The sequence below is a fragment of the Globicephala melas genome, chromosome 17 (assembly GCF_963455315.2).
Source record: "Globicephala melas chromosome 17, mGloMel1.2, whole genome shotgun sequence".
In the NCBI taxonomy this organism is placed as follows: Eukaryota; Metazoa; Chordata; class Mammalia; order Artiodactyla; family Delphinidae; genus Globicephala; species Globicephala melas.
The window spans coordinates 38126571-38152029 of record NC_083330.1 but is presented as its reverse complement, the minus strand read 5'-3'; the positions used below and the strand labels follow the sequence as shown (position 1 = coordinate 38152029).

At 40.8% G+C, this 25459-nt stretch overlaps 1 protein-coding gene across 1 annotated transcript in view; it reads left to right on the top strand.

Moving 5' to 3' along the window:
• The window catches only part of CDH17 (cadherin 17), a 54850-nt gene extending 34542 nt beyond the window's left edge, over window positions 1-20308 (top strand). Inside the window, 6 exon segments of the mRNA XM_060287247.1 lie at window positions 4589-4833; window positions 8104-8234; window positions 10389-10628; window positions 16839-16955; window positions 17090-17203; window positions 20208-20308. Coding sequence (XP_060143230.1) covers window positions 4589-4833; window positions 8104-8234; window positions 10389-10628; window positions 16839-16955; window positions 17090-17203; window positions 20208-20308 — 948 coding nt within the window.
• Window positions 20309-25459: the final 5151 nt, after the last annotated feature.

Below are 25459 nucleotides of genomic sequence, written 5' to 3'. Positions count from 1 at the left end.
CTCCATACTTTATACCCTTTTAACCAAAAAAAAAAAAACCTCCAAAACAAAAAACATATCCAATTTTCCTTGCATACAGAGTTGTTTCTTATTATTTTTATATATTGCATATTATATTATATATATAATATATAATATATATTATATATTGCATATATTAGAATTCTTAACCCTTAGAAACCTTAATTTATAGTGAAAACTTAGTAAGCAGTTGTGAACTATTCCACTAGCATTCTTTAGATTAGCAAATTTGTGAATACATTTCATAATTTTTAGAAATACATGCTTCTTCATAGTAAAATTTTTAATGTGGCAAAAACCATATATACTAATAGAGCCAAATGTCTTTAGTTCCTCTGCAAAAGGAAACCAAAAGTAGGTAAAAATCTACGTTCAATAATTAATGTTTTAGTATTTTATATTATTTAGAAGTGATCTAGATATTCAATGAACTTCTATCATTTAATTTAGCAAAATGCTAAGGGTGTAAGTTATTAAAGAGAGACTAAGTACACATACCATAAAATATAATTATTGCAGAAAAACATTTACCTAAAAACTCTTATCCCACTTACATCTATCTAAATCACTTGCTCCCAACTATTATGTTTAGATTACCCATGAAAACTTCATGAGACATTAGACAAAGTCAGCCATCACCACAAGCTTTTTTTTTTTTTAATTTTTTGCTGACAAACTTTGTAACAGAGATAACATGGACTTATTTGACTAATAAACCCATGTAGAATAAAATTTGTGTGCCTGTATTGTATTCAGTGTAATTCTAGACACATTCTATTTTAATCAAACCAGCAACTTTAAATTAGCTTTGATATAAAATATTTTCCCAGAATATATAAAACTGAAAAACATTTGGATTAGCCTCTATTATATTTTTGAGACTTTCTATGAAGACTACATTTATATAAATGCTTGTTTGTTTAAGCCAGCTAAATAGAACTCTTTTGTAAATGAGTCTTAGCAATACCATACGTCTGCAACACGTGTATATGTAGACACACACGAACATACAGACGGATGCAGAGACCTTATCACATCTGTTTTACTAGTTATTAAAAGAGTTGAATTTAAGTTGCTTTTTTTGGTCCTAAATTTCAAATGACCTTTCCCCTTTTTGTTTTTCTTCTGATAAAACTTACCTCCCTGTAGTTTGTACTTTAACATTTACATCTCAGAGGCACAGGGAAAGAATGCAAGTTATGAGCCTTTTAAGATAAAATAGGGGCGGTTTGGAGATTGGTAAAAGGAATAAGTGAACTTTGAATCGCCTCTAGAGATGCATATCTAGTTTTGCAAAGATTTGTAAGATGAAAAGAATTGCTCTTGATTCCTCAAGGGATTGGTTTGAAACCTAAATGACATCTTCAATAGCTTGTCAGTTTTCAGCCTGTTTAAATGGTAAATGTTTCTGGCAGTATTAAAGAACTCCATGGACCCAAGAGGTATCCTCAAAGAGGGTGCAAAGGTTACTACCTTTCTAGGATCCAGAGTTACTTCCAAAGATAGCGAAAGGAAAAAACTGACAGCCTGCTTGCCCTAGGTAGGCAGAAAGCCAAGCTAAGCTCTTATTTTATTAATAAAAGGTAACTAATTAATAGTTTCTTCAGAGTGGAGAGGCAATTCAGACAGAAGATTACCAGAATGAATATTCAAATAAAGGAGGATGGAGGGGAGCAGTAGGAATTATGTCAGTCCTATAGTCTTTTTTGGGCACCTTTTATATCTCTAATCTTTTATTAGCCTTTTGCAACGAAATTTTCAATGACACTATTTTGGAAATTTTAAGTCTTTTGGAGGCTTCTGCATGCCCATTAAAATAGATATTCCTTGATTTTAAGTGCAATTCTTTTTTTTTTTTTTTTTTTTTTTCGGTACGCGGGCCTCTCACTGTTGTGACCTCTCCCGTTGCGGGCACAGGCTCCGGACGTGCAGGCTCAGCGGCCATGGCTCACGTGCCCAGCCGCTCCGCGGCACGTGGGATCTGCCCGGACCAGGGCATGAACCCGTGTCCCCTGCATCGGCAGGCGGACTCTCAACCACTGTGCCACCAGGGAAGCCCTAAGTGCAATTCTTAAATGCTTTTATCTCATTGGAACGTTTGCTAGGACCCTTAGCAGCAAATGGAGTTCAACTTCCATTACTTTCTGTTCAGCCATATTTGGGACCTCAGTCTGATGGTTACCAAGCCAAGTTCTTATGCACAAAATTCTAGGTTGTCTTTAGTAAAATTTTGGCCATTTTTTGGTAGGTCTTTATAGCTCCTGAGACATAGTTTTTAGACATAAAATAAGCAGGTATGCTGGAAGGTGGCGCACTTAACTCTTTAGCGTTTATGGATCCCATTAGCTATGCTGAACTAATACCTAAAAGGGCTGTGCCACTGACTTGGGGATTGTGCATTGTTTTACCATGTATCGTACCTTGTTGCACAGAAATTTTCTTTAGGTTGGCAGGTGGTCTGTATCAATCTAACCTGTTCTATGACCAACTTATCCTAATACAGGAGTCTTTGAGTTAGGTGGTGAGCATTCTAATAGCCCTTAAATGCTCCATCTGTACCCACCAAATTTTGCAGCTTTTTTTTTTTTTTTTTGGCTTCTGAGATCTCTGCTAGCAATAGCCCTTATCTACACAAAATAAGACAAACAAACATGTACACCTTAACACACCAGAGGTAATCAAGGGATGTTACTGCAGACTGACCAATAGAAGGTTGTGCACACCATCAGCAATTCCCAGCATGGATTAAGTCAACAGATTCCAGTAAACGGGGACTGTGGACTGGAACTAGGGAAAGGGATGCTATACAACCAAGGGGAACTTCAGACAGAACCAAGGCCTAGGGACTCAGATTCTGCATGGAACCATCAGCCAGCTCAAGCTGACCCACTGAGCCCTGGACTGGAAAGCCAAGTGGATCAGGACCTAAACACAAAGAGAGTGGAGCTCAGAGGGGTTTACCCCCAGCTCTTGGAAATGGCAAGAAGGACAGTGAACTTAGAGTTTTTGAGGGGTACCACACCTGTGTTTCTCGTTGTCCTCAAAGCTGTTGTAAGTCTCCTCCAATCCCACCACTGCCACCAAATTTGTTAACAAAAATTCAACTGAGGAAATTTAAGGATCCAATTGACTTTAAATGGATTGGGCATTAGGAATCTAGCACATAGAAGGAACCTCTGCCAACCTGTAGAAAAGGAGAGCTTATTAAAGCAGAAAGCAGGCGGAAAAAGGAAATTATTAGCAAAGAATGCATTGTTTCAGGCAAGGTTGCCCTCCTAAAGGGAACAAAAGGGCCTATTGGGCAGATTACCTCACTAGTCCTGATGAGGTAATTCCAGGTTGATTGGTTAAAGGTTGCATTTCTGGGCAGGGGTTGAGACTGTAATTAGGTTAGGTATTAAGACTGGGTTTGTTGACATGGGGTTTAGCACAAGTGACCCCATTTTGGGCCTCCTGTTTCTTTTTAACAATGCAATATTTAGATTTTGGTTTCTAGGAGTTCATGGATCCCAGGAAACCCTTTCTTCCCCCTTTAGAAGCCCTACTTTAGGGTCTGTCTCACTCCTCAGCAGGTCTCTAGGATTAGGACTTTTTCCCCATAGAATTATGGATTCTGCCTTGAGAGGAACCTTAAAAGAATGTAAACCAATTGTTTGGGTGATATTAAAAAAAAAAACAATTGCTTAAATGATACTTAAGTCCTTTTATGCTAACCTGATGTATTGTTTAAGCCTATTCTTTTTTTTTTTTTTTTGCGGTACGCGGGCCTCTCACTGCTGTGGCCTCCCCCGTCGCGGAGCACAGGCTCCGGACGCGCAGGCTCAGCGGCCATGGCTCACGGGCCCAGCCGCTCCGCGGCATGTGGGATCTTCGCAGACCGGGGCACGAACCCGTGTCCTCTGCATCGGCAGGTGGACTCTCAACCACTGTGCCACCAGGGAAGCCCTGTTTAAGCCTATTCTTGAAAGCTTCCAGAGTTAGGAACTTGCTTTTTGAAGCAACTCTTTCTATCTTGGGTAGCCCTAACTGTTGAATTCTTCCTCAAACTAAACCAAAATTAGTTTCTTGATTTTCATTCCTGGTCCTGTCCGACATGGCTTGAACCAGAACAGACCATCGATCTCTTGATTGTGTCTGCTAAACTCTCCCACCCTCCATGAGTTTAAAGTCTTTTATTTTGAGGTTTAAGTCCTGAGGTTTCTGGGAAATCATCCTCCACCAATGTGAAAATCTCTGCATAAGCACTTCCCAATGACTTCTGAGAACCATCTTGAGAGAATCAGTAAGTTTCTGCTGAATGAATGAATTACTCAAGGGTTAATAAATTTGAGGAGTGCTGCATTGATTTCCTCTTCTAGGAGAGTCCGAACACACATTAGCATATTAAAAGTCCTGAGAAGTCCTGCAGCAAAAACTTTTCCATGGCTCTATTATCCTGAAAAGTTTTTGCTGACACTAGATTAAGAACTGCTGCTCTGTACGAGTTTTTTCAAGGAACATAGGGAATGAATCTTAAGAGAGCTAAGTATCCCCCAATTAATTTTCCTTCTTTTTTTTCCCTACACAGCCTCTTGATTTTGAAGCAGCAGATGTTTACAATATTGTGTTCCAAGCAGAAAACCCAGAGCCTCTGGTGTTTGGTGTACAGTACAATGCCAGCTCTTCTGCTACATTCAGACTTACTGTGACAGATGTGAATGAGGCACCGCAATTTTCCCAACAACTATACCAAGCAAAAGTCAGAGAGGATGTGGCTAAAGGCACCAAAGTGGGCAACGTGACTGCCAAGGATCCGGAAGGTCTGGACATAAGGTAGAGGAGAGCAGTGCTGGGCAGGCCTAGCCGTGTGCTGTGACCACAGATGGTGGGGAGGAGGAAGGGCTGGGAAGGGCAGAGAAGCTGGCCTGACTCCAGGACTCTCCCCTAAGGGAGCAGCCAGCAATCTGAGGCCATGTCCCAGTGCACTTGGTGAATCTGCCCTTGGCTCTGGCAGGTGCCAGTACCCTGGGGGGCATCAGTGAGAATCCAGGCTCGGGCAAGCGGGAAGCGGGTCAGATTCCACCCCAACCTGCCTACTGCAGGTCCCGACTGAGAGCTGGTGAGTTCAGGAGGTGGGGTCTAGAGACTGGGCTGTCCAAAGCTAGGCCCTCTGTCTGGACCAGTCATGGGACCAGGGTCTGGGGAAGAGTTCCAGCCCCTAAGGCGGACTGGAGTTCTAAACAGAAGAATAAAGCAAAAACCTGACTCGGCAGACTCAGCCACCTGATAGGGTGAAGGGAATCTTCTCAAAGGGGGTCGTATAGGATCCTCAGCTTTGCAGAGAGCAAGTCTGGGGCAACAAGACTCATTCCAGAACTCAGCCCTGGAGAGATGAGTGCATGGGATGAGAAGGTTAAACAAGATGTGTAACTCTTTCTACCTTAGCAGTTCTCAATCTTTTTTTTTTTTTTCAGTGCAATAGAACCCACACAGATTTGCCTTAAATATGTGCAATGATAATTAATTTTTCTAAGATAACATATGTATGTGTATGTATCCATATCTGTATCAATATCTGTAACCTTTTTAAGATCATCTAGTTAATAAGCACACAGATAGGACTTGAACCCGGATCTTTTGCTTCTATTGTAGAACATCAGTCCTACTGTCCATGGCATGACAGATGTTTTAGCATGACTTAAAACCCATGCATGTGGTTATGAATGACAATTCCTTAAGTGCCTCTAAACATTTAAGGGGAGTTTTGCCTCCCACTGAGCGATCATTTAGGCAATTGGAATCAGTTCCAAGACCTTTTTCTTATTGTCTGTCTAAGATCCCACCTACTGTTTTGCTCTGCAAGCACTTGTCAACTTTCATAAAGACAAACATGAGGGCTTCCCTGGTGGCGCAGTGGTTGAGAGTCCGCCTGCCGATGCAGGGCACACGGGTTCGTGCCCCGGTCCGGGAAGATCCCACATGCCGCAGAGCGGCTGGGCCTGTGAGCCATGGCCGCTGAGCCTGCGCGTCCGGAGCCTGTGCTCCGCAACGGGAGAGGCCACAACAGTGAGAGGCCCGCGTACCGCAAAAAAAAAAAAAAAAAAAGAAAGACAAATATGAGAAAGGAAAGAAGACTTGGGTTGTACTGTATGGATAGTGTAGATACTGCTCTGTACATCAGTCACTAATTATGATGGGGCACAAAATGTTCCTAATTTAACAACCATTTATTGTTTAACAAATGCTTCTATCTCCCTTATGAGAATGCTATGAAAGTTATTAGTCAGAGACAAGTGAGTAAAAATTTGAGTTTATGAGTGGAGAAAACAAAGGCATTTAAGATCATTCCTCAGATGGGTCCAGGAAAAGATATAACGTATGTACTATTAAGTTATAATCAGGAAGATGAGAAAGAAGACTGAGAAAGGGAGTGTCCTGTAAGAGACAAATGAAAAAAGTACTTCATGAATGAGGAATAATCAGTAGATCGAATGCTAGTAATGAGTCAGTTAAGAATTAAGGATGACTCAAAAGCTGCCAAAGCCTGAGCAATGTAATTCTTTTCTTTCTTTCAGGTCCACAAACTTAGAATCCATTAGCACCCAGTGGCTCCTAATCCAATGTATCAGTAAATATTAGAGATTCTTTCATCCACCTGCTTCTCACCACTTCTGCAATGGTCCAGGTCACCATAATCATCTCCTCCACCCCTCCCTGAGTCCATTCACTGCAATCAGAGTGTGGGTCTTTAAAAAAGTAAATCAGATCCTGTGACTCCTCTGAAAACCTTCCAACGGGTGTCTGTCTCACTCAGAAATCCCGACTACATAGGAATTTTTAATTCACCGACCATACACATAACCTAACACAGTGCTTGGCATATAGAATATTCTAACACTGGGGAAAAGTTAATTTGAACTAACGCATTATAACTTCTTAATCATTCTCCTACTACTGGACATGTAGGTTGCTTCCAGTATTTTTTTTTAAATTCTAGAAAAGTTTTGAATGTATGTATATAATTCTTTTTCTTAACTTCTATTCAATTGTTTTTTATTTGGAGAACATTTCCAGAGGTGGGATTCTTTGACCTAAAGATATAGACATCCTTATGGCTCCGATGTGTTGTTCCCAAAAGGCTATAGAAATTGGTTTTCCTGTGGTTCTAGGCTTGTCTCTCTCAAATTCACCTTTCATACACCTACCAATGAGTTCCATTGAAGACACAAACATGACTAGGTCACCATCCTGCTTACCACCATTCCCTGGCTGCCCACTGCTTCTCATGTTTCAGCTCTTTCCAATCCCTCTGGCTTCGTCTTTTGCCATCCACTGCGTCCTATTGATATGTTATCCCACCACTGCTGGAACGTCTGATGCCTCCACACCCTAAGCTACTCCTTGGCCTCTCAGCCTTAGTTCATACAATTCCTTCTGCTTAAAGCATCCTTCTTTGTCTTGCTTTAGTTAACATCTACTCTTTCAGAAAGACTTCTCTGATTCCCTTTAATTTATTTGGGATTCCACATGGCCTCTTTGTATTCACCACATTTTACTGGAATTATCTGTCTCTGTGTCTGTCTCCTCCACCGGCCTAGAATCCCTTTGTGTAATCTCCTCTCTTGGTCCACAGCATGATATTTGCTAAGCCCTCAATAGATGTCTGCTGAATGAGGAATTCACTGCGCCACCCACCAGTAGCCTCTGAGTATCCACCCATTCACACATTTCCACCAATGAGTGTTCAAGTTTTCTGAGAGGGGGCGGTTTGCTAATCAATTTTAAAAGATAATTCCAGGTTGTTTTAATTGAAATTCTTTGATTGCCAGAAAAGTTTAACTTTTTTTCTGCTAGAGTTTGTGACGATACCTTTTGTTTTAAAACAAGTACAAAAACCACTTTGTAAGGATGAACAAATCCTCCCTTTGAAGGCAGATGGTTTGCAAATAAAGCAGTAATGATATTAGATCATGTTTCTTTAAATATGTTGTCAGTAATATGCAAGGGATAGTGCTGATATAATAGCATAGTGATGCATAAACTATCTTTACATTTTCCTGCAGAGTAATGTGGGCTTCCTTTTGCTCTTTTCTCTTGCTAAAGTTATTCACTAAGAGGTGACAAGAGAGGTTGGCTAAAAATTGACCCCGTCACCGGCGAGATCTTTAGTGTGGCTCCGCTGGACAGGGAAGCTGAAAGTCTGTATCGGGTACAAGTGGTGGCAACAGAAGTAGGTGAGCCGAAATAGATACATAAATTAAAAATAATAATAAATAAAAGGTAACACAAATGATTAGGGGCTACATCAGTAGAAATGGGAAGGAGGGTGAGGTGGGTGGGAAACTGGGTCAAATTGTCAGAATATCTTACAGTGGAAAAATGAAAAGGGTACAAAAGTGGAGAGAAGTGCTCACACCTTCTCGGCTTTGTTCAAGATGAGAACCCCCGTGCCCGGTAGCAGGGCTCTTTCAGGCAGGGATGCACCCGGAGGCTGGCTAGGCTTCAGGGCTGCTGCTCACTCTGTGGTGTCCTGAAGGGACCACAGCTTCTAGGAAGGTTCCTGTGTCCCCACTGAGCTACCTCCCTTCCTCCAAAGTGGCTGTGGGTTTCTCCAGGGAGCAGGGTCAAACCACTGACCTGCCTACCTAGACTATTACTTGCTCCTTCAGGCTTAAATTGCAGTGACCGAGGTCTCATCCTTTTGAAGCATAAAATGTTTTGTTCAATGTTCTCAACTTCATATATGCCAGAATCACCCGGGAGCTTGTTCCATACAGATAGGAATTCACCTTGCAGATTCTGATTTGGTAGATTTGGGTGGCCCTGGATATCTGTTTTGATGAAACCAGGTGAACTTTTGAAAGGAAAGATTTATTATAAAGATGAGCCAAGGATGTTTGAATCTTAGATAGCTATAAAAATAAACTCACAGGAATATTATGCTTACCAGTGATAAGGCTCGTGATTAAAACACTGAGTTTCTTTACGTTTAAATGGAATTTTCCAACTTGGAGTCGGGATTCTGTTGATCTTATGCTGGTCAGAGCCTTGAATTAGACAATAAATATATCTGCCTGGCTTACCAAAAAATTAGAGTTGAACAGATTATGACTAAATAAATATAGTTTTATACCAAAGAAGGAAACTTTCAAAATGTGAAGCCCAGGGTTGGGAGCTGGAATGCGGAACATTCCAATAGGTGGGAATCATGAAAATGGTCCCTGTGTGTGAAAAGATGAAGAAAAACAAAAGTACTGCAGGCACGTTAAACCAGTGAGGGTAGACATGCAGAAGCGTGTGTCGAACTTGGAATGGTGGTGTGTGAGTGGACGGGCCTCGCTGAGGCAGGTCGGGGACTGGCTCTCTCTCTTACTTCTAGTTGATGTGCTTCTTTCTAGCACATACCACTATCACACTCCATAAATTTAACTCTCAATTTAAAAGTTCCTGATTTAATCAGCAGGAAGTTTCTGGCTAAGCCTTTGTGCTGTGCCTTCCGCTAAAATGTACTGTGGGGTCAGCACTTCGCTTTGGATGTGTCCTAAAGGCCTCTCACATTTTAGAAGTTTCATGAATCGAAACCAGGGTTCAAAACCCTGCTCTGTTTGCCGTTGTTGGCCCTGAAATGACACACATTGATGAAATGACTTCCTCCTTTGGTTAGGGAGACAGCCGACAAGAAAAGCAGGCAAGTAGTGTTTACTGGAATTGAAGCAGGTCTGAGTCAGAAATTGTAGAAACATCAGGGAGAATGAGAACAGTAAGTGTTTACGTTGTACTGACCGTCCTGTTCTAAGCACTTACCCCTCATACAACACTATGGGGTAGGTACTATTATTGACCGTATTTGATGTATGAAGAAACCAAGGTACTGAGAAGTAACTTGCCCATGATCACACAGTTACCAATTGTTCAGGCTACAGAGGTCAAAATTTTCTCCAGGACACCACAGCAAATAACATTTGTACAGCTCTGTACAATTTTCTAAGAATACATGTCAGATCCTCATAAAGTCACGTTTTACAGCTGAAGAAATGAGCCTTAGAAAACTTAACGAACATGCCTAAGTCAGTGTTGAGCGATTAAAGGTGTGGGCTCTAGAGTCAGATCCCCTGGGTTGGAAGCCTCTCTACCGCTATGTGACCTTGGGCAAGTCACACAACTTCTCTGAACCTCAGTCTTCTCATCTGTAAATGTACACCAGTGTTGTTTTGAAGTAATGTATATAAAATGTTAGCACATAGTTCTTATTATTATCAAGACTTTCTAAGCAGAAAATGAAACTAGGTCTGAATTGTAAATATTTTTTTAAAGAAAAGGAAATATCCTTTCTTACTGAGAGGAGAATGAGAAAGCAGATACCATATTTCAATGATTCAATTCCTTAGGCGGATCCTCCTTGAGCTCCGTGGCGCAATTCCACCTGACCCTCACGGACGTGAACGACAACCCCCCGCGGCTGGTCAAGGAGTACACAGGCTTGTTCTTCTGCTATCCCCCGAAAGCACCCGGAAGTCTCATTTTCGAGGCCACCGATGATGATCAGCAGTTATTTCGGGGTCGACACTTTACATTTTCCCTTGGCAGTGAAAGCTTACAAAAAGACTGGGAAGTTTCCAAAATCAATGGTGAGTTGTCAAAAGAACATCGAGAAAAACACTGATGGGCGATGGAATGAGTTTTTATTTGCCTTGGTATGCATGCAGCACTCAACACAGAGCTTTCTTCCACGCTCCAGGAAAGAAGTTCATGCTGTGGAAACTTGCACAGGCAAGCTCTCCAGAGGGTTGAAAGCCCCCGGGGTTTGGAGGAAAGAAAGATTGTTAATACACAACATCTCTCTTAGTGTACATGAATAGTTGGACAATCAGAGCAACATTGCAAAATTTCCAATGGCAGCTGAGAAACAGGTTTCATCATGATTATTTTTAAAATAAATTTATTTATTTTATTTATTTTAATTTTTGGCTGTGTTGGGTCTTCCTTGCTGCGCGGGCTTTCTCTAGTTGCGGCGAGGGGGGGCTACTCTTGGGTACGGTGCGTTGACTTCTCATTGCGGTGGCTTCTCTTGTTGCTGAGCATGGGCTCTAGGCACGAGGGCTTCCGTAGTTGTGGCGCACGGGCTCAGTAGTTGTGGCACGCGGGCTCTAGAGTGCAGGCTTAGTAGTGTGGCACATGGGCTTAGTTGCTCCACGGCATGTGGGATATTCCCGGACCAGGGCTTGAACCCGTGTCCCCTGCATTGGCAGGTGGATTCTTAACCACTGCGCGCTAGGGAAACCCGCTCATCATGATTTTTAAAAAGAGCTTTATTGAAATATAATTGACTTACAATTAACAGCACATATTTAAAGCATACAATTTTATAAAAATCAATATATGTATATACCATTGAAGCCATCAGCACAATCAGATAAGAAGAGTTCCACCCCCCCCCAAAGTTTTATTCATGCTCTGTTGCAATCCCTATTTTCCACCCCACACTGTCCATCCCTCACCCCAGGTAATCACTGATCTGCTTCCTGTCACTATAGATTCGTTTGCATTTTCAAGAATTTTATCTAAATTAAATAACAGCATGTACTCTTTTTTTGTTTGGTGAATATCACTTAGTATACATATTTGGGGATTTCACTATGTTGTTGCATATATCAACACTTCACTCCTTTATACTGTAGAATAGTATTCCATTGTATGACTATATCATGATTTATTATTCATTAACATATTGATTATTACTTAAATTGCTTCCAATTTTTGCTATTTCAAATAAAATTGCTATGAACATTTGTGAACAAGTGCTTTGTAGGAGCTATGCTTTCATTTTTCTTGGTTAAATACCTAGAAGTCATCATATGGTAGCTATACAGTCAAATTTTTAAGAGAATATCAAATTGCTTCCCGAATAGTCTGTAACATTTTACATTCCCACCAGTGAATGAGAATTCTAGTTGCTTAATATTCTTCCCAATGCTTGCTATGCTCAGTCTTTTTAATTTTAGCCACTGTAGTGGGAGTGTAGTATTCCATTGTTTTTTTTAATATGGTTATGTGAGTTGTTAACATATTTATTAACTTGTTTTTTTTTAACGTCTTTATTGGAGTATAATTGCTTTACACTGGTGTGTTAGGTTCTGCTTTATAACAAAGTGAATCAGTTATACATATACATATGTCCCCATATCTCTTCCCTCTTGGGTCTCCCTCCCTCCCACCCTCCCTATCTCACCCCTCCAGGCGGTCACAAAGCACCGAGCTGATCTCCCTGTGCTATGTGGCTGCTTCCCACTAGCTATCTATTTTACGTTTGGTAGTGTATATATGTCCATGCCACTCTCTCACTTTGTCCCAGCTTCCCCTTCCCCTTCCCCGTATCCTCAAGTCCATTCTCTAGTAGGTCTGTGTCTTTATTCCTGTCTTACCCCTAGGTTCTTCATGACCTTTTTTTTTTCTTAGATTCCATATATATGTGTTAGCATACGGTATTTGTTTTTCTCTTTCTGACTTACTTCACTCTGTATGACAGACTCTAGGTCCATCCACCTCACTACAAATAACTCAATTTCGTTTCTTTTAATGGCTGAGTAGTATTCCATTGTATATATGTGCCACATCTTCTTTACCCATTCATCTATCGATGGACACTTAGGTTGATTCCATGTCCTGGCTATTGTAAATAGTGCTGCAAGGAACATTGTGGTTCATGACTCTTTTGGAATTATGGTTTTCTCAGGGTATATATGCCCAGGAGTGGGATTGCTGGGCCGTTATGGTTTTAATTTATATTTTCTTAATGACTAATGGTGTTGAACATCTTTTCATATGCTTATTTGCCATGCGTATATCTTCACTGGTGTAGTGTCTGGTCAAATATTGTGCCTGCTTAAAATTTTTAGCAGTTTGGCTTCTGTTGTTGAGTCATAAACATTCTTTATATAGTCTAGATTCAAGTTCTTTGTCAGATATATGTTTATAAATATTTTTTCCCAGGCCATGGCTTACATTTTTATTTTGTAACAGTGCCTTTTGAAGAGCAAATTAAATTTCTTTTTTTTTTTTTGCGGTACGCAGGCTTCTCACTGTTGTGGCCTCTCCTGTTGCGGAGCACAGGCTCCGGACGCGCAGGCTCAGCCGCCATGGCTCACGGGCCCAGCCGCTCCGCGGCATGTGGGATCTTCCCGGCCCGGGGCACGAACCCGTGTCCCCTGCATCGGCAGGCGGACTCTCAACCACTGCGCCACCAGGGAAGCCCGCCCCTAAATTTTTTTGATGACATCTGATTTACTGACTTTTTTCTTGTATAATTTGTGACTATTTTGTGTATTGTTTAAGAAAGTTTTGCCAAGGTCACTAAATTTTTCTATTTTTTTTTCTCCCAGAGGTCTTATAATTTTAGCTTTTACAGTTACGGCTATCTAATTGTTTAAACACTATTTATTGAAAATGTCATTTTCACATTGAATTGTCTTGGCATCTTTGTCAAAAATCAAGTGACCACATATATATGAGTCTATTTCTGGACTTTCTTTTCTGTTTCATTGATCTCTTTGTCTTTATAGCAATACTCTAATGTTTTGATTACCACAGCTCAATAATAAGACTTGAAATCAGGTAGTGTAAATGTCCTTGCTTTGTTCTTTTTCAAAACATTTATTTTGCATTTCTACATAAATTTTAGAATTGAACTTGTCTATTTCTACCCAAAAAACCTATGCAGATTGTGATTGAGATTGTGTGAATCTATAGCTGAATTTGGGGGAGAATTTACATCTTAACAAAGTTGAATTTTCCAATCCATGAATATGATTATGTCTCCACTTATTTAGGTCTTCTTTACTTTCTCTGAGCAATGTGTTCTAATTTTCAATGTATAGTTCTTATAGAATTTCCCCTAAGCATTTCATATGTTTGTGCTATTTTAGATGTTTAAAAATTTAAAATTTTTAAGTAATTCCAGGATATGGAGATATAATTGATGATTTTTGTATATTGATCTTGTAGCCTTGTAACATTGCTGACCTCACTTGTAAGTTCTCTCTCCCTCTTTTTCTTACGTTTTCATAGATTTTCTACATAGACAGTCATGTTGTCTGTGAATTATAGGTTTTATTTCCTTTCCAGTCTGGATGGCTTTTATATCTTTAGCTTGCTTTCTTAGCGGCTAAAATCTTCAGGACAATGTTGAATGAAGGTAGTGAGAGCAGAAACAACTTGTTGTTCCTAATCTTAGGGAGATGGCATTCATAGTCTTTCACCATTAAGTATAAAGTTAGCTATAGGTTTTTTGTAGATACCCTTTATCAGACTAAGGACTCTATCTTCTATTCTTAACTTGCTGAGAGGTGTTTTTGGGTTTTTTTAAATTAGGAATGGGTGCTAAAAACTTCAGCTGTATTTTTCTGCATCTATTGAGATGATTGTATGGTTGATTTGGGGTTTTGGTTGTTGTTGTTATTGTCGTTGTTTTGGGGGGGTACGTGGGCCTCTCACTGTTGTGGCCTCTCCCGTTGCGGAGCACAGGCTCCGGACGCACAGGCTCAGTGGCCATGGCTCATGGGCCCAGCCGCTCCGCGGCATGTGGGATCTTCCCGGCCCGGGGCACAAACCCGTGTCCCCTGCATCGGCAGGCGGACTCTCAACCACTGTGCCACCAGGGAAGCCCTGGTTGTTGTTGTTTTTGTCTGTTAATTGGAGAAGTATATCAATCAACTTTTGGATGTTAATTCAGTCTTCTCTTCCTGGGATAAAGCTTACTTGGTGGTGAAATATTAGCATTTTTATATGCGGTTGGATTTGATCTGCTAAAATTTTAAGGTTATTTCTATCTATATTCCTAAGGTATATTGGTCTGTATTTTTCTCTTCTTGCAGTGTCTTCGTCTGATTTTGGTATCAGAGTAATGCTGGCTTCATAGAATGAGTTAGGAAGGGTTCTACCTCTTCAATTACCTGGAAGTTTGTGTAAAATTGTTTTTTATTTCTTCCTTAATGTTTGATAGAATTCACCAGTGAAGGCTTCTGGCCCAAAGTTTTCTACAGTAGGACTCAGTGCCTACTGTAGTCCTTACCCTCTTTCAACTGGTGTCCTTACCATGAGTTAACTACAAATTCAATTTCTTTAATAGATATAGGGCTATTCAAGTTATAGATTTATTTTTGGTTGAGCTTGTTAGTTTGTATCTTTCAAATAATTTCTCTATTTCATTTGATTTGTCTAATTTATTGGCACAAAGTTATTCATAACGTTATTTTATTATTCTTTTAATATCTGCAGAATATGTAGTGATATCACCTCATTCTGATATTGGAAAAATTTGCCTCTATTTTGGTCCTGATCAAGCTGGCTAGAAGTTATTAATTTTGTTGATATATTCTCAATGAACCAGCTATTGGTTTCATTGATTTTGCTCTATTTTTTTGTTTTGTATTTCATTGTTCAGATCTTTGTTATTTCCTTTATTCTTCTTATGCTGTATTTAGCTTGTTCTTCTTTTTCTATTTTTATTTAGATGGAAGCTGAGGCAATTGAGAACTTTTTCTTTGTTAACATAGGCATTTGGTGCTATAAATTTATCTCTTAGTGTCATGTTAGCTGTATTCTATAAAGTTTGATATGTTTTCATTTTCATTCAGTTCAAAATACTTTCTAATTTCCCTTTAGATTTCTCCTGTGACACATGGGTTATTTAGAAGTGGGCTATTTAGTTCTCATATATGTGGGGATTTCCCACATATTCCTGGTTACTGATTTCTAATTTAATTCTGGGGCTTTCCTGGTGGTGCAGTGGTTGAGAGTCCACCTGCCGATGCAGGGGACACGGGTTCGTGCCCCAGTCTGGGAGGATCCCACATGCCGCGGAGCGGCTGGGCCCGTGAGCCATGGCCGCTGGGCCTGCATATCTGCAGGCTGTGCTCCACAACGGGAGAGGCCACAACAGTGAGAGGGCCGCCTACCGTATAAAATTAAAAAAATACTTTAACTCTGTAGTGACCAGAGAACATTTGACTGGAATACTTTTTTTTTTTTTTTCTGTATGCGGGCCTCTCACTGTTGTGGCCTCTCCCGTTGCGGAGCACAGGCTCCGGACGTGTAGGCTCAGTGGCCATGGCTCACGGGCCCAGCCACTCTGCAGCATGTGGGATCCTCCCGGACTGGGGCACGAACCCGTGTCCCCTGCATCGGCAGGCGGACTCTTAACCACTGCACCACCAGGGAAAGCCCTGACTGGAATACTTTTAAACTTATTGAGACTTTTTTCTTTCAGTACTTTAAAGATATTTCTCCTTTGTGTTCTGGATTGTATTGTTTCTTCTTCGTTCCTTTGAATGTCATGTGTCTTTTTTCTCTGGATGTCTTTACGATTTTTTTTTTCACTAGTTTTAAGTAATCTGAGTATTATGTGCCTTGGTGTAGTTTTGTTCGTTTTTCTTTTCCCTAAGATTTGTTTGTCTTCTTGGATCTGAGGATTTAGACTTTTCATCAAATTTGGAAAAAAGTTAGCAGTTATTTCTTCAAATATGTTTTCTCTTTCTAATTCAGTGTTTGCGGACACTATATGGAACATAACTACCACGAGTAATGACAACCTGCTATGTTTAGTATTCATTTCTAAAGAGAAGTCATGAATTGAGAACTTGAAGGATGTTTTAGCATCCTTTTTGACATTTTGGAGGGTACCTGTGGAGTGGTAATACTTTTGGTAGTTTAACTCATACTTATATCTAACCATTTCCTAGTCAACTTTAGTATTATATGATACAGAGATGAACTTTATTCCTGCTCATCCAGGGGCCTGCAGTTGTGTTCTCACATCAGTCATTTTTTCCATATTCTGACAGGAACTCATGCCAGGCTCTCCACCAAGCACACGGGCTTTGAGGAGAGAGTTTACCACATCCCAGTCCGCATCAATGATGGCGGTCGGCCACCCTTGGAAGGAACTGTCTCTTTACCAGGTAGATATTTTGCTGCAGGCAACTTGGGATAATGTCTGTCAATATGGTAGTTTGTAGGAATTCTTGTCTTTGAGATGGGATTCTGCAATTGTTCGCTCAAAAATTTATCTACAAAATATGGTTCTGTTTTTCAGTTACTTTCTGCAAGTGTGTGGAAGATAGGTGTTTCCAGCCAGCAGATCACATGCCTGGGATACCTACTGTGGGCATGACAGTTGGTATACTCCTTACCACCTTTTTGGTCATCGGTGAGTATAATTTCTCAGATTCAAGGATTTCTGTTCTGGGCCTTGGAAACATAAGCTCACATCAGGATCTGACTTCATGGACTGGTATGGGGCTGCTCAAATGGCAATCTAGGCAATAACCAAGAATACAGATCACCAGTAAACCATGTCCAACTTTCCTGATTGGGAGCTACTGCTTTAGTACCACCCTCTACCTATCACTGCCTTGCTGGTTAGGTTGGGAAATACAACATAAGAGGCTTTAAAGAATAAATTATTGTATTTTATGCTTAGTTACCAAGCTTTCATGATGAAGGAGAAAGAAATGCAGTAGCTGTGCCTCTGCTATGTGTCAGGCACAGTGCTTGGTGGGGAACACAGTGACAGATATACACAGATCCATCACTCACAGAGCTTATGGTCTAGTCTGCCATTGTTGGAATAGGTAGAAGCTAGCCTTCCAGTGGAGATGCTGGCATACCTGAAATGTTGCAGAACTCCCCTTTTTATGTTTTGTGACTGTGGGCCTTGATTCTTTATTATTTCAGAATAATTCCACTGCATCACAGGGCTCACTCTGCCATGGCCCCTGGCCTGGCTAGATAGCAGAGTTCCCTGTCTTCTTTTTTGTAAACAGCTCAGTACCTACTGTAGTCCTTACCCTCTTTCAACTGGTGTCTTCACCACAAGTTAAGTATTAGAAGTAGATACTTCTGCCCATTTTTTAATTGAGTTGTTTGTTTTTTTGCTGTTGAGCTCCATAAGCTACTTGTATTTCACCAAAGAAGACATATAGGTGGCCAAGAGGCACATGAAAAGATGCTCAAAATCACTAATTATTAGAGAAATGCAAATCAAAACTACAATGAGGTATCACCTCACACGGGTCAAAATGGCCATCATCAAAAAATCTAGAAACAATAAATGCTGGAGAGGGTGTGGAGAAAAGGGAACCCTCTTGCACTGTTGGTGGAAATGTAAATTGATACAACCACTATGGAGAACAGTATGGAGGTTCCTTATAAAACTAAAAGTAGAACTACCATATGACCCAGCAATCCCACTACTGGGCATATACCCTGAAAAAATCATAATTCAAAAAGAGACATGTACCACAATGTTCATTGCAGCACTATTTACAATAGCCAGGACATGGAAGCAACCTAAGTGTCCATCAACAGATGAATGGATAAAGAAGATGTGGCACATATATATAGTGGAATATTACTCAGCCATTAAAAGAAACGAAATTGAGTTATTTGTAGTGAGGTAGATGGACCTAGAGTCTGTTATACAGATTGAAGTAAGTCAGAAAGAGAAAAACAAATACTGTATGCTAACGTATATATATATGGAATCTAAAAAAAAAAAAATGGTACCAATGAACCTAGTGGCAGGGCAGGAATAAAGACGTAGACACAGAAGATGGACTTGAGGACACAGGGTGGGGAGGGGGAAGCTGGGGTGAAGTGAGGGTAGCATCGACATATGTACACTACCAAATGTAAAATAGATAGCTAGTGGGATGCAGCAGCATAGCACAGGGAGATCAGCTCGGTGCTTTGCGATGACCTAGAGGGATGGGATAGGGAGGGTGGGAGGGCGGCTCAAGAGGGAGGGGATATGGGGATATATGTATGCATATGGCTGATTCATTTTGTTGTACAACAGAAACTAACACAGCATTGAGAAGCAATTATACTCCAAAAAAGATGTACTAAAAATAAAAAGTAGATACTTCATCAATTCACCTGTGTAAAGGGGTTTATACAGTTCCACATCCTTTCTCTTTTAAAGGAAGAGCTGGGATTATTCTAAGTCTTCTTAATTGCTCTCTTGGCATCTGGTCTTTTCTGCCACCATCCAGTCTACCACATTGGACTCTGATTCACAGCTCTAAAAGGGATCTCATTTCCTTATACCCTTCCATTCGAATTCCTCATTATTATGGCATAGAAGGGCCTTTGTGACATGACCATTACGCATCCTAATATTGCATGGTGACCATCATTTCTCTTTGAGAACCACAGTTTGGTGCACACCTTTTATACTAATTGAGCTGGCCTTTGAGGTTTACTCACTTATCAAACTCCCCTCTACTTCTATGCCTTTTCTTATTCTATTTGTCCTCTCATCTTGAAAGGATTTTTGAGTTTTTATGCCATGGTTTTCTAACATGACCATTTACTCTCATAATTTTACAACAAGTTAAAGATTGGATGAGTTTGGTGATCTAAAGATAGAAGTAATAGGATCTTGTAGTTTCATATCCTTACTTTTTTCAAAATAGGAGGGTTGGGATTATTGCAAGATTCTTAATGGGCTTCTGAGTATCCAGTCTTTTTTGCCATGATTCCTCTTGTAAACTTACTGCCAGGTTAATTTCTTAAAAACAACTTACTTTTCCAGATAAGTCTCTGATTTATAGTATACATAGTGCTAAAATGCACAATGTAATTTTGTAGTAGGTCAGAGATGGGGGAAACCAGAGAGGTTAGGTAGTCTACTCAAGCTGGAGCGACAAGGAAGACGGCAAAGAAAATGTAATACTTGATGTGGACATGGTGAAAGTAGGCTTTAGGTAGGTGAATTGGTCTAAGAACAGCTTTCTGGTTTTTCTCATTGGACTACTTCCTCTAGGGAAGAGGAAGAAGAACTGGAATCAACATTTATTGACTGTGTCTGAAGTTCAGGAATTCTGTCTAATGCTCACGCACTTAGTCTTCAGGGTAGTGTAGGCATTAAGTCCTATATTCCTTGATAGAGACCCAGCGATAGCCACCAGCTTCGATATGACTTGGGACTTGTTACATATTTACTGACAACAAGATAAGTGGTAAGCTTACTTATCCAAGAAAGCCCATGCCTAGAATCTCTTAATCACCAGGACAATGAAACTTTGTTGAACCACAAACAAAAATGAAATTACATGAGTCATTTTTTCCTATGCAGGTGCTACCTTATAAATGAATGTGACAGTACATTTTAAGACTCCATCTCTTTGACTCTGCATTTTCTCTTTTAGGTATAATTTTAGCTGTCGTGTTTTTCCAGATAAAGAAGAATAAAGGCCAACGTAATGTTGAAAGTGCTCAGGCATCTGAAGTCAAGCCTCTGAGAAACTGAATGTGAAAAGGAATGTTTGAGTCTATGTACCAAGTGCTATTTCAGTAACACAACCATTTAATCCCATAATTTTGCTTTTCATCCAACATGTGCACTATAATTTTTTACGATATACCTTCCTGCCCTTTACTATTTTATTACTCTTAGATATTTCATGTGCTGTAGACATTAGAGATATTTTCCATTTTCTCATGACACTTTTCCACTCTGCAAAAGCCTTAGCTATTTATCCAAACACAAAAATGTATGTGCTTTTCCCTCTTAGGGAAAGAGGGGCTGATGAAATACTCCGTGCATTTTTTCTTCATTAAGAGATCGATCAGTCATCCATCACAGCACATCCCGGATTCCATTTATGCTTTTGCTAATTCCATCCCGTATCTCCTTCCTCCACATCTCCTTTGGTATTTCACTAATTTTAAAACATTTGTTGGAGGAAAGAACAAAGCAAAGTCTCAGGAAAAAAAATTAAAGCGCAGACCTGTCCCTTAGTTTGAACAGAAACTTTTTGTTGTTATTCGCCTCCTTTAGCCCCACGTGGCTTATGTTGCTTTTCGTGGGAGGATTTTGCACTTGGGAACAGCATGAGACCACTGCAGACCATGCAGAGTCCTGCTTCATAAACGCTGGTGCCAACACCGGCCACTACCTACCACGCTCACATGCTGCGCATGTTTTCTTTATGTGTATATTAATAAAGTTCCGGTTATTATATATTTAACAGTAGAGGAAGATAAGGAAGCACAAAAGATGTAGTGACAAAAATCAAGAATAAACATTGGCTTTGGTTTTGTTTCTTGGATCTCTTTGTCTCTGCTTCCTGGTTCTCTGCATTTGTTGAGGGAAGGACTAGATAACAATGGTTATCTATCATTTATCAAAATTGCCTCCCATGTAGAATTAACCTATAAAGAGTGGGTCCACAATGAAATAAAAATTCCCTGTGCTCACGACTGTGGATTGGGGTGTTCGAGGCAGATACACTAGGAATTTTAAAATCTTAAATAAGAAAACCTTAGAGATTTGGAAGCATTTCGAGGCCCTGGAGCTGTTTTCTGGCTTCTGATTTGAGGCTTGAAAGCATTCAGCATTACACAGCCTCTCAGAATTTTCAAGAATGTTTGGGAAAACAACTTGTATCTGAAAAGGTGCTCCTACAATGACGGCTGAAGCAGGCCATGGAGTTCTGTTTTTCATAAATAATCCTCTTTGAGGGCTTTTATTATCTTTTTTTAAGGCAAAAAAGTAAAACAAAAGAAAATATCCGAACTCTATTTCTAAGACCTCAATATTACTTTCTTGTATTGATAGAATGTTATCCTGTGCTTCAGGATAATATTGAGCTCTCTTACCTGTTTTTTTTTCCACACAAGGCTCATTGGAAAACTCATAACGGGCGAGGTTCTCTCTTGTCTCACCATACGCTGAAAGACAAAACAAGAAAACAAAAATCTAAGAGCACCAACAGCAAATTATATCCCAACCTAAGGAATGGTTTAACTTTCTCAGCAACTTCTGTAGGTATTTTCTTGTGTGTTTTTGACCAAGAGTGACTGTGATATGACATTTAGTTCACTTAAAATTGCATCATTGCTAGCCCTGCTTCTTTTCCGGAAAGCAATTTATCATTCCTGAAAGACTGAGGCAGTCCCAAGGCAGGTCTGTCCAGAGGGCTTAGGGATGCCTCCTGCCTCAGTTCAGGGTTGTTCTCTCTGGATCAACTTGTATCATCGAATGATAGACTGATTACACATAACCTTCTCGTCTAAAATCACTGATTAGTATTCACATTTCTTGTGCTGCTCTTCCTCTGGGTGGGCCTTCCCTCTAAACCTTCTCTTCCTTCCATGACCAGATCCCACCCATTCCTAAAGGTTTAAAGACCAATTTATATACTGGTCCCTTTGGGAAGCCTTCTCTTAGGAAACTACAGGGTACCAGGCCACTACCTCATCTAAACTACTATACTGTGGTGAGGAAAATTCTAGGATCTATTCCCTCTTCTGGTAAAGATGGTTCCATTTCCACTGGAAAACATCTTCCCCTCCCCTTCACCTGGCTCTTCTACACCTAGTCTGTATAGTTTGAGTAGAGTCAACTTCCGGTTTTCCCCCATCTCCCCATCTCTCACTTCTAGAATTGTGTTGAAGCTCTTAGAAAATAGCTCTCTTTAAGTGGAATTTGCTAAACTAGTAGAAAATAAACTCAGAGCATTCTAGTTACCACAAAAGGTAAGCCTACCCCAGAACAAGGACCACACAGAGTTGAGAGAAGATTCTGAAGATGTTGAGTGCCTGGATCCAGCTGTGCCTGAAGGCAACCTTGCCCTGGACTTTCCTATCCTGTGAGCCAGTACATTCCTTATTACTTAAAGCTCAATATATTTCTGCCCTTGCAACCAAGAGTGCATATTTGTGCCTTGCTTATGGACCTTATGTTCTACAGTTAGGGCCCATTTGATCTCCTTAACTAGTCTGGGACTTCTTGGAATCCTCTCAATGTCTCTATGACAAGTCTTGGCTCATAGTAGCTCCTCTATAAGTTTTTGAAGAATGAATACATGAAATAGCTGATTCATGTAGGCCACTTATGCTACTGTCATCTTAGAGCCACCCACCTGACAAAATTGAAACTAATCCACTCTCTGTTTTTAGTTACAGTATCCTCAAAGAGGCGTTAAACTCCCACTTCACTACATTCCGTTTCCCTACATACAAACTCTGACGCTCCGTTCAAACATCCTCAGAGCTGAATGCAATGGTGAATGAGGCTGTGAGTGACAAAGCCCTCAAGAATTTCTGGATGGTTAAGAAATAGCAGGGAGAGTGAGGGGGTCTCAGGGTGGGGGTGGGAAGTATAGGGGCAACTCCTGTGAGTAGCTACGTAGAAAGTCTCAGGGGTTTCTGGAGAGCAGTAAATTAAGAGTAGAGATCTCAGGGTGCTGGTCCATGGTCTAGACAGCTCACAAGCAGGAAGCTGAGATTACCTCTGAAGCATCTAGGGCAAGAAGGAAATAATTTGTTTCCAAGATTCTGTATAATGCCATATGCATCATGGGAACTTGTTAAACTTGGAACCTTAAAAGTTACCTGAAAAGGTACAATATCTTACAATTTGATTTTAAAATCTCATTTCAACTGTCTTGAAATGTACAGTTCAGTTGCATTAAGTCCATTCACGTTGTTGGGCAATCACCACCATCATCCACCTCCAGAACCTTTTCATCTTCCTAAATGAAACTCTACTCATTAAATAAGAACTTCCCCGGGCTTCCCTGGTGGCGCAGTGGTTGAGAGTCCGCCTGCCGATGCAGGGGATGCGGGTTCGTGCCCCGGTCCGGGAAGATCCCACATGCCACGGAGCGGCTGGGCCCGTGAGCCATGGCCGCTGAGTCTGCGCATCCGGAGCCTGTGCTCCGCAACGGGAGAGGCCACAGCAGTGAGAGGCCCGCGTACCACAAAAAAAAAAAAAAAAAAAAGAACTCCCCATTCCTTCCTACCTCCAGTCCCTGGTAACCACTATTCTAACTTTCTGTCTCCATGAATTTGAGTGTGCTAGGTATAAATGGAATCATACAATATTTGTTCATAATATCAATGTTTTAAAACAGGTTTTACAATAGTAAGAGAGAAAAAAATAGCATTCAAGCCGAAAAGTTATCTTATGAGGAGACTCTCTCAAGACTAATGCTATTTTTGATTTTGTTGCATTCAAATGTGTCACACATTGTATATACTTAAATATACATTTTGCACACCTGTGAAGATATCCATACAATGTATACACCATGCAGGTGTGTTCTCCAAATACCACTCATTGCTCCTAAATTTCTTCTCACCAAAGCCTGTCTCATTCTGACTGAGTCCCAAGACTGTGGTCAGGTGTCGGATGCCCAGCTCTCTACCACAGGAGTGCTCAGTGGGTGCAGGTTAAAAACACCTGGGGGAGTTTTTCAAAAATACTCATTCCAGAGCCCTACCCCCAACTGAGTCAGCATCTCTGGGCAGGGGGCCCTAGCTTTAATATTCTGAAAAAATATCCCCATGTGAGTCCAATGTGCAACCACAGCTGAGCTCCCTTATTCCAGACAATCCCTAGAGGGGTTAGTACCAGTCTGGTGTGGAATATGATCTTTTGTAGGGTCTGAATCAGCGTCTTTCTTCAGAACATCACCTTCTCAATCCTCTCAACTTTCTGGGCACCTTTAATCCTAACCAGGCCTGCTTAGACCCTTTCCCAGATGCAAACATGGGCCATGCCCCAGAGTTCAGGGAAGGTAGGAAGGGCTGCTGTCAAGAGAGCCATTGCTTGGCCCATAGAGATCCTTCAGCTAAGAGCAGCCTGGTGGGTCCAGCCCCAGGTCACTCTTGCCAGCACATCGGAGCCTATGAACTCCAGCCACGAAGCTGAGAAGAAAGAAGCTGGTTTCACCTGCAGGAGAGTAGCCCCTTTGTAGACCAGAGCAAAAATTACTGTGAAAACACACATTTCTGTAAAGTGATCTTCTTGTGCTTGTGCTTGGAGAGCTGGCTATTTAAAGGGAAATTCCTGACAGTGTTAACAAAAATAAATAACATTTTTTATAACACAATTATTTCCCATTTTATTGGTTTTCCACTTTTACCTCCTAGCATAGTTCAGGCTCCATTCGACATTTCAGAGTGACTATACGCTATGTGTTAGTCGTGTGTCAGCCATCTGGGCCCTTAAGACAAGGAGGACGGCCTCCTGAGATGGTAGATAATTCTAAAGGGTAAGGGGCTGCCCTGGAATCCAGGGTTAAGAATGTCGATGGCTAAAGCACGAGTCCCACTTTAGGCCTCCACAAGTTACTCGCCACGAACAGTCATTGGTTTCTTTGGACGGAAATCAAAACTCCCCTTTTTTTCATATGATCCTTATCCTGGAAGGGCCGACTGAGTGCACAGTGGGACAGGAAGGGGTGTGACGAATGGCCGGTTATGGAAACAAGTGTTCATCTGATTGAGAGAAAGAGTTCTCATTTTTTCCATTGCAGCACTTGGGCTGAGGAGAAGTCCAGGATTTGGAGGGCTGCATTTGGAAGGGGAGGAGGGTACGCAGAAGGAGGTGGGAATAAAAATAGGCCCTGTGTGTACCCAGCATTTCAGTTAGTCTCTTGAATTAAGCACA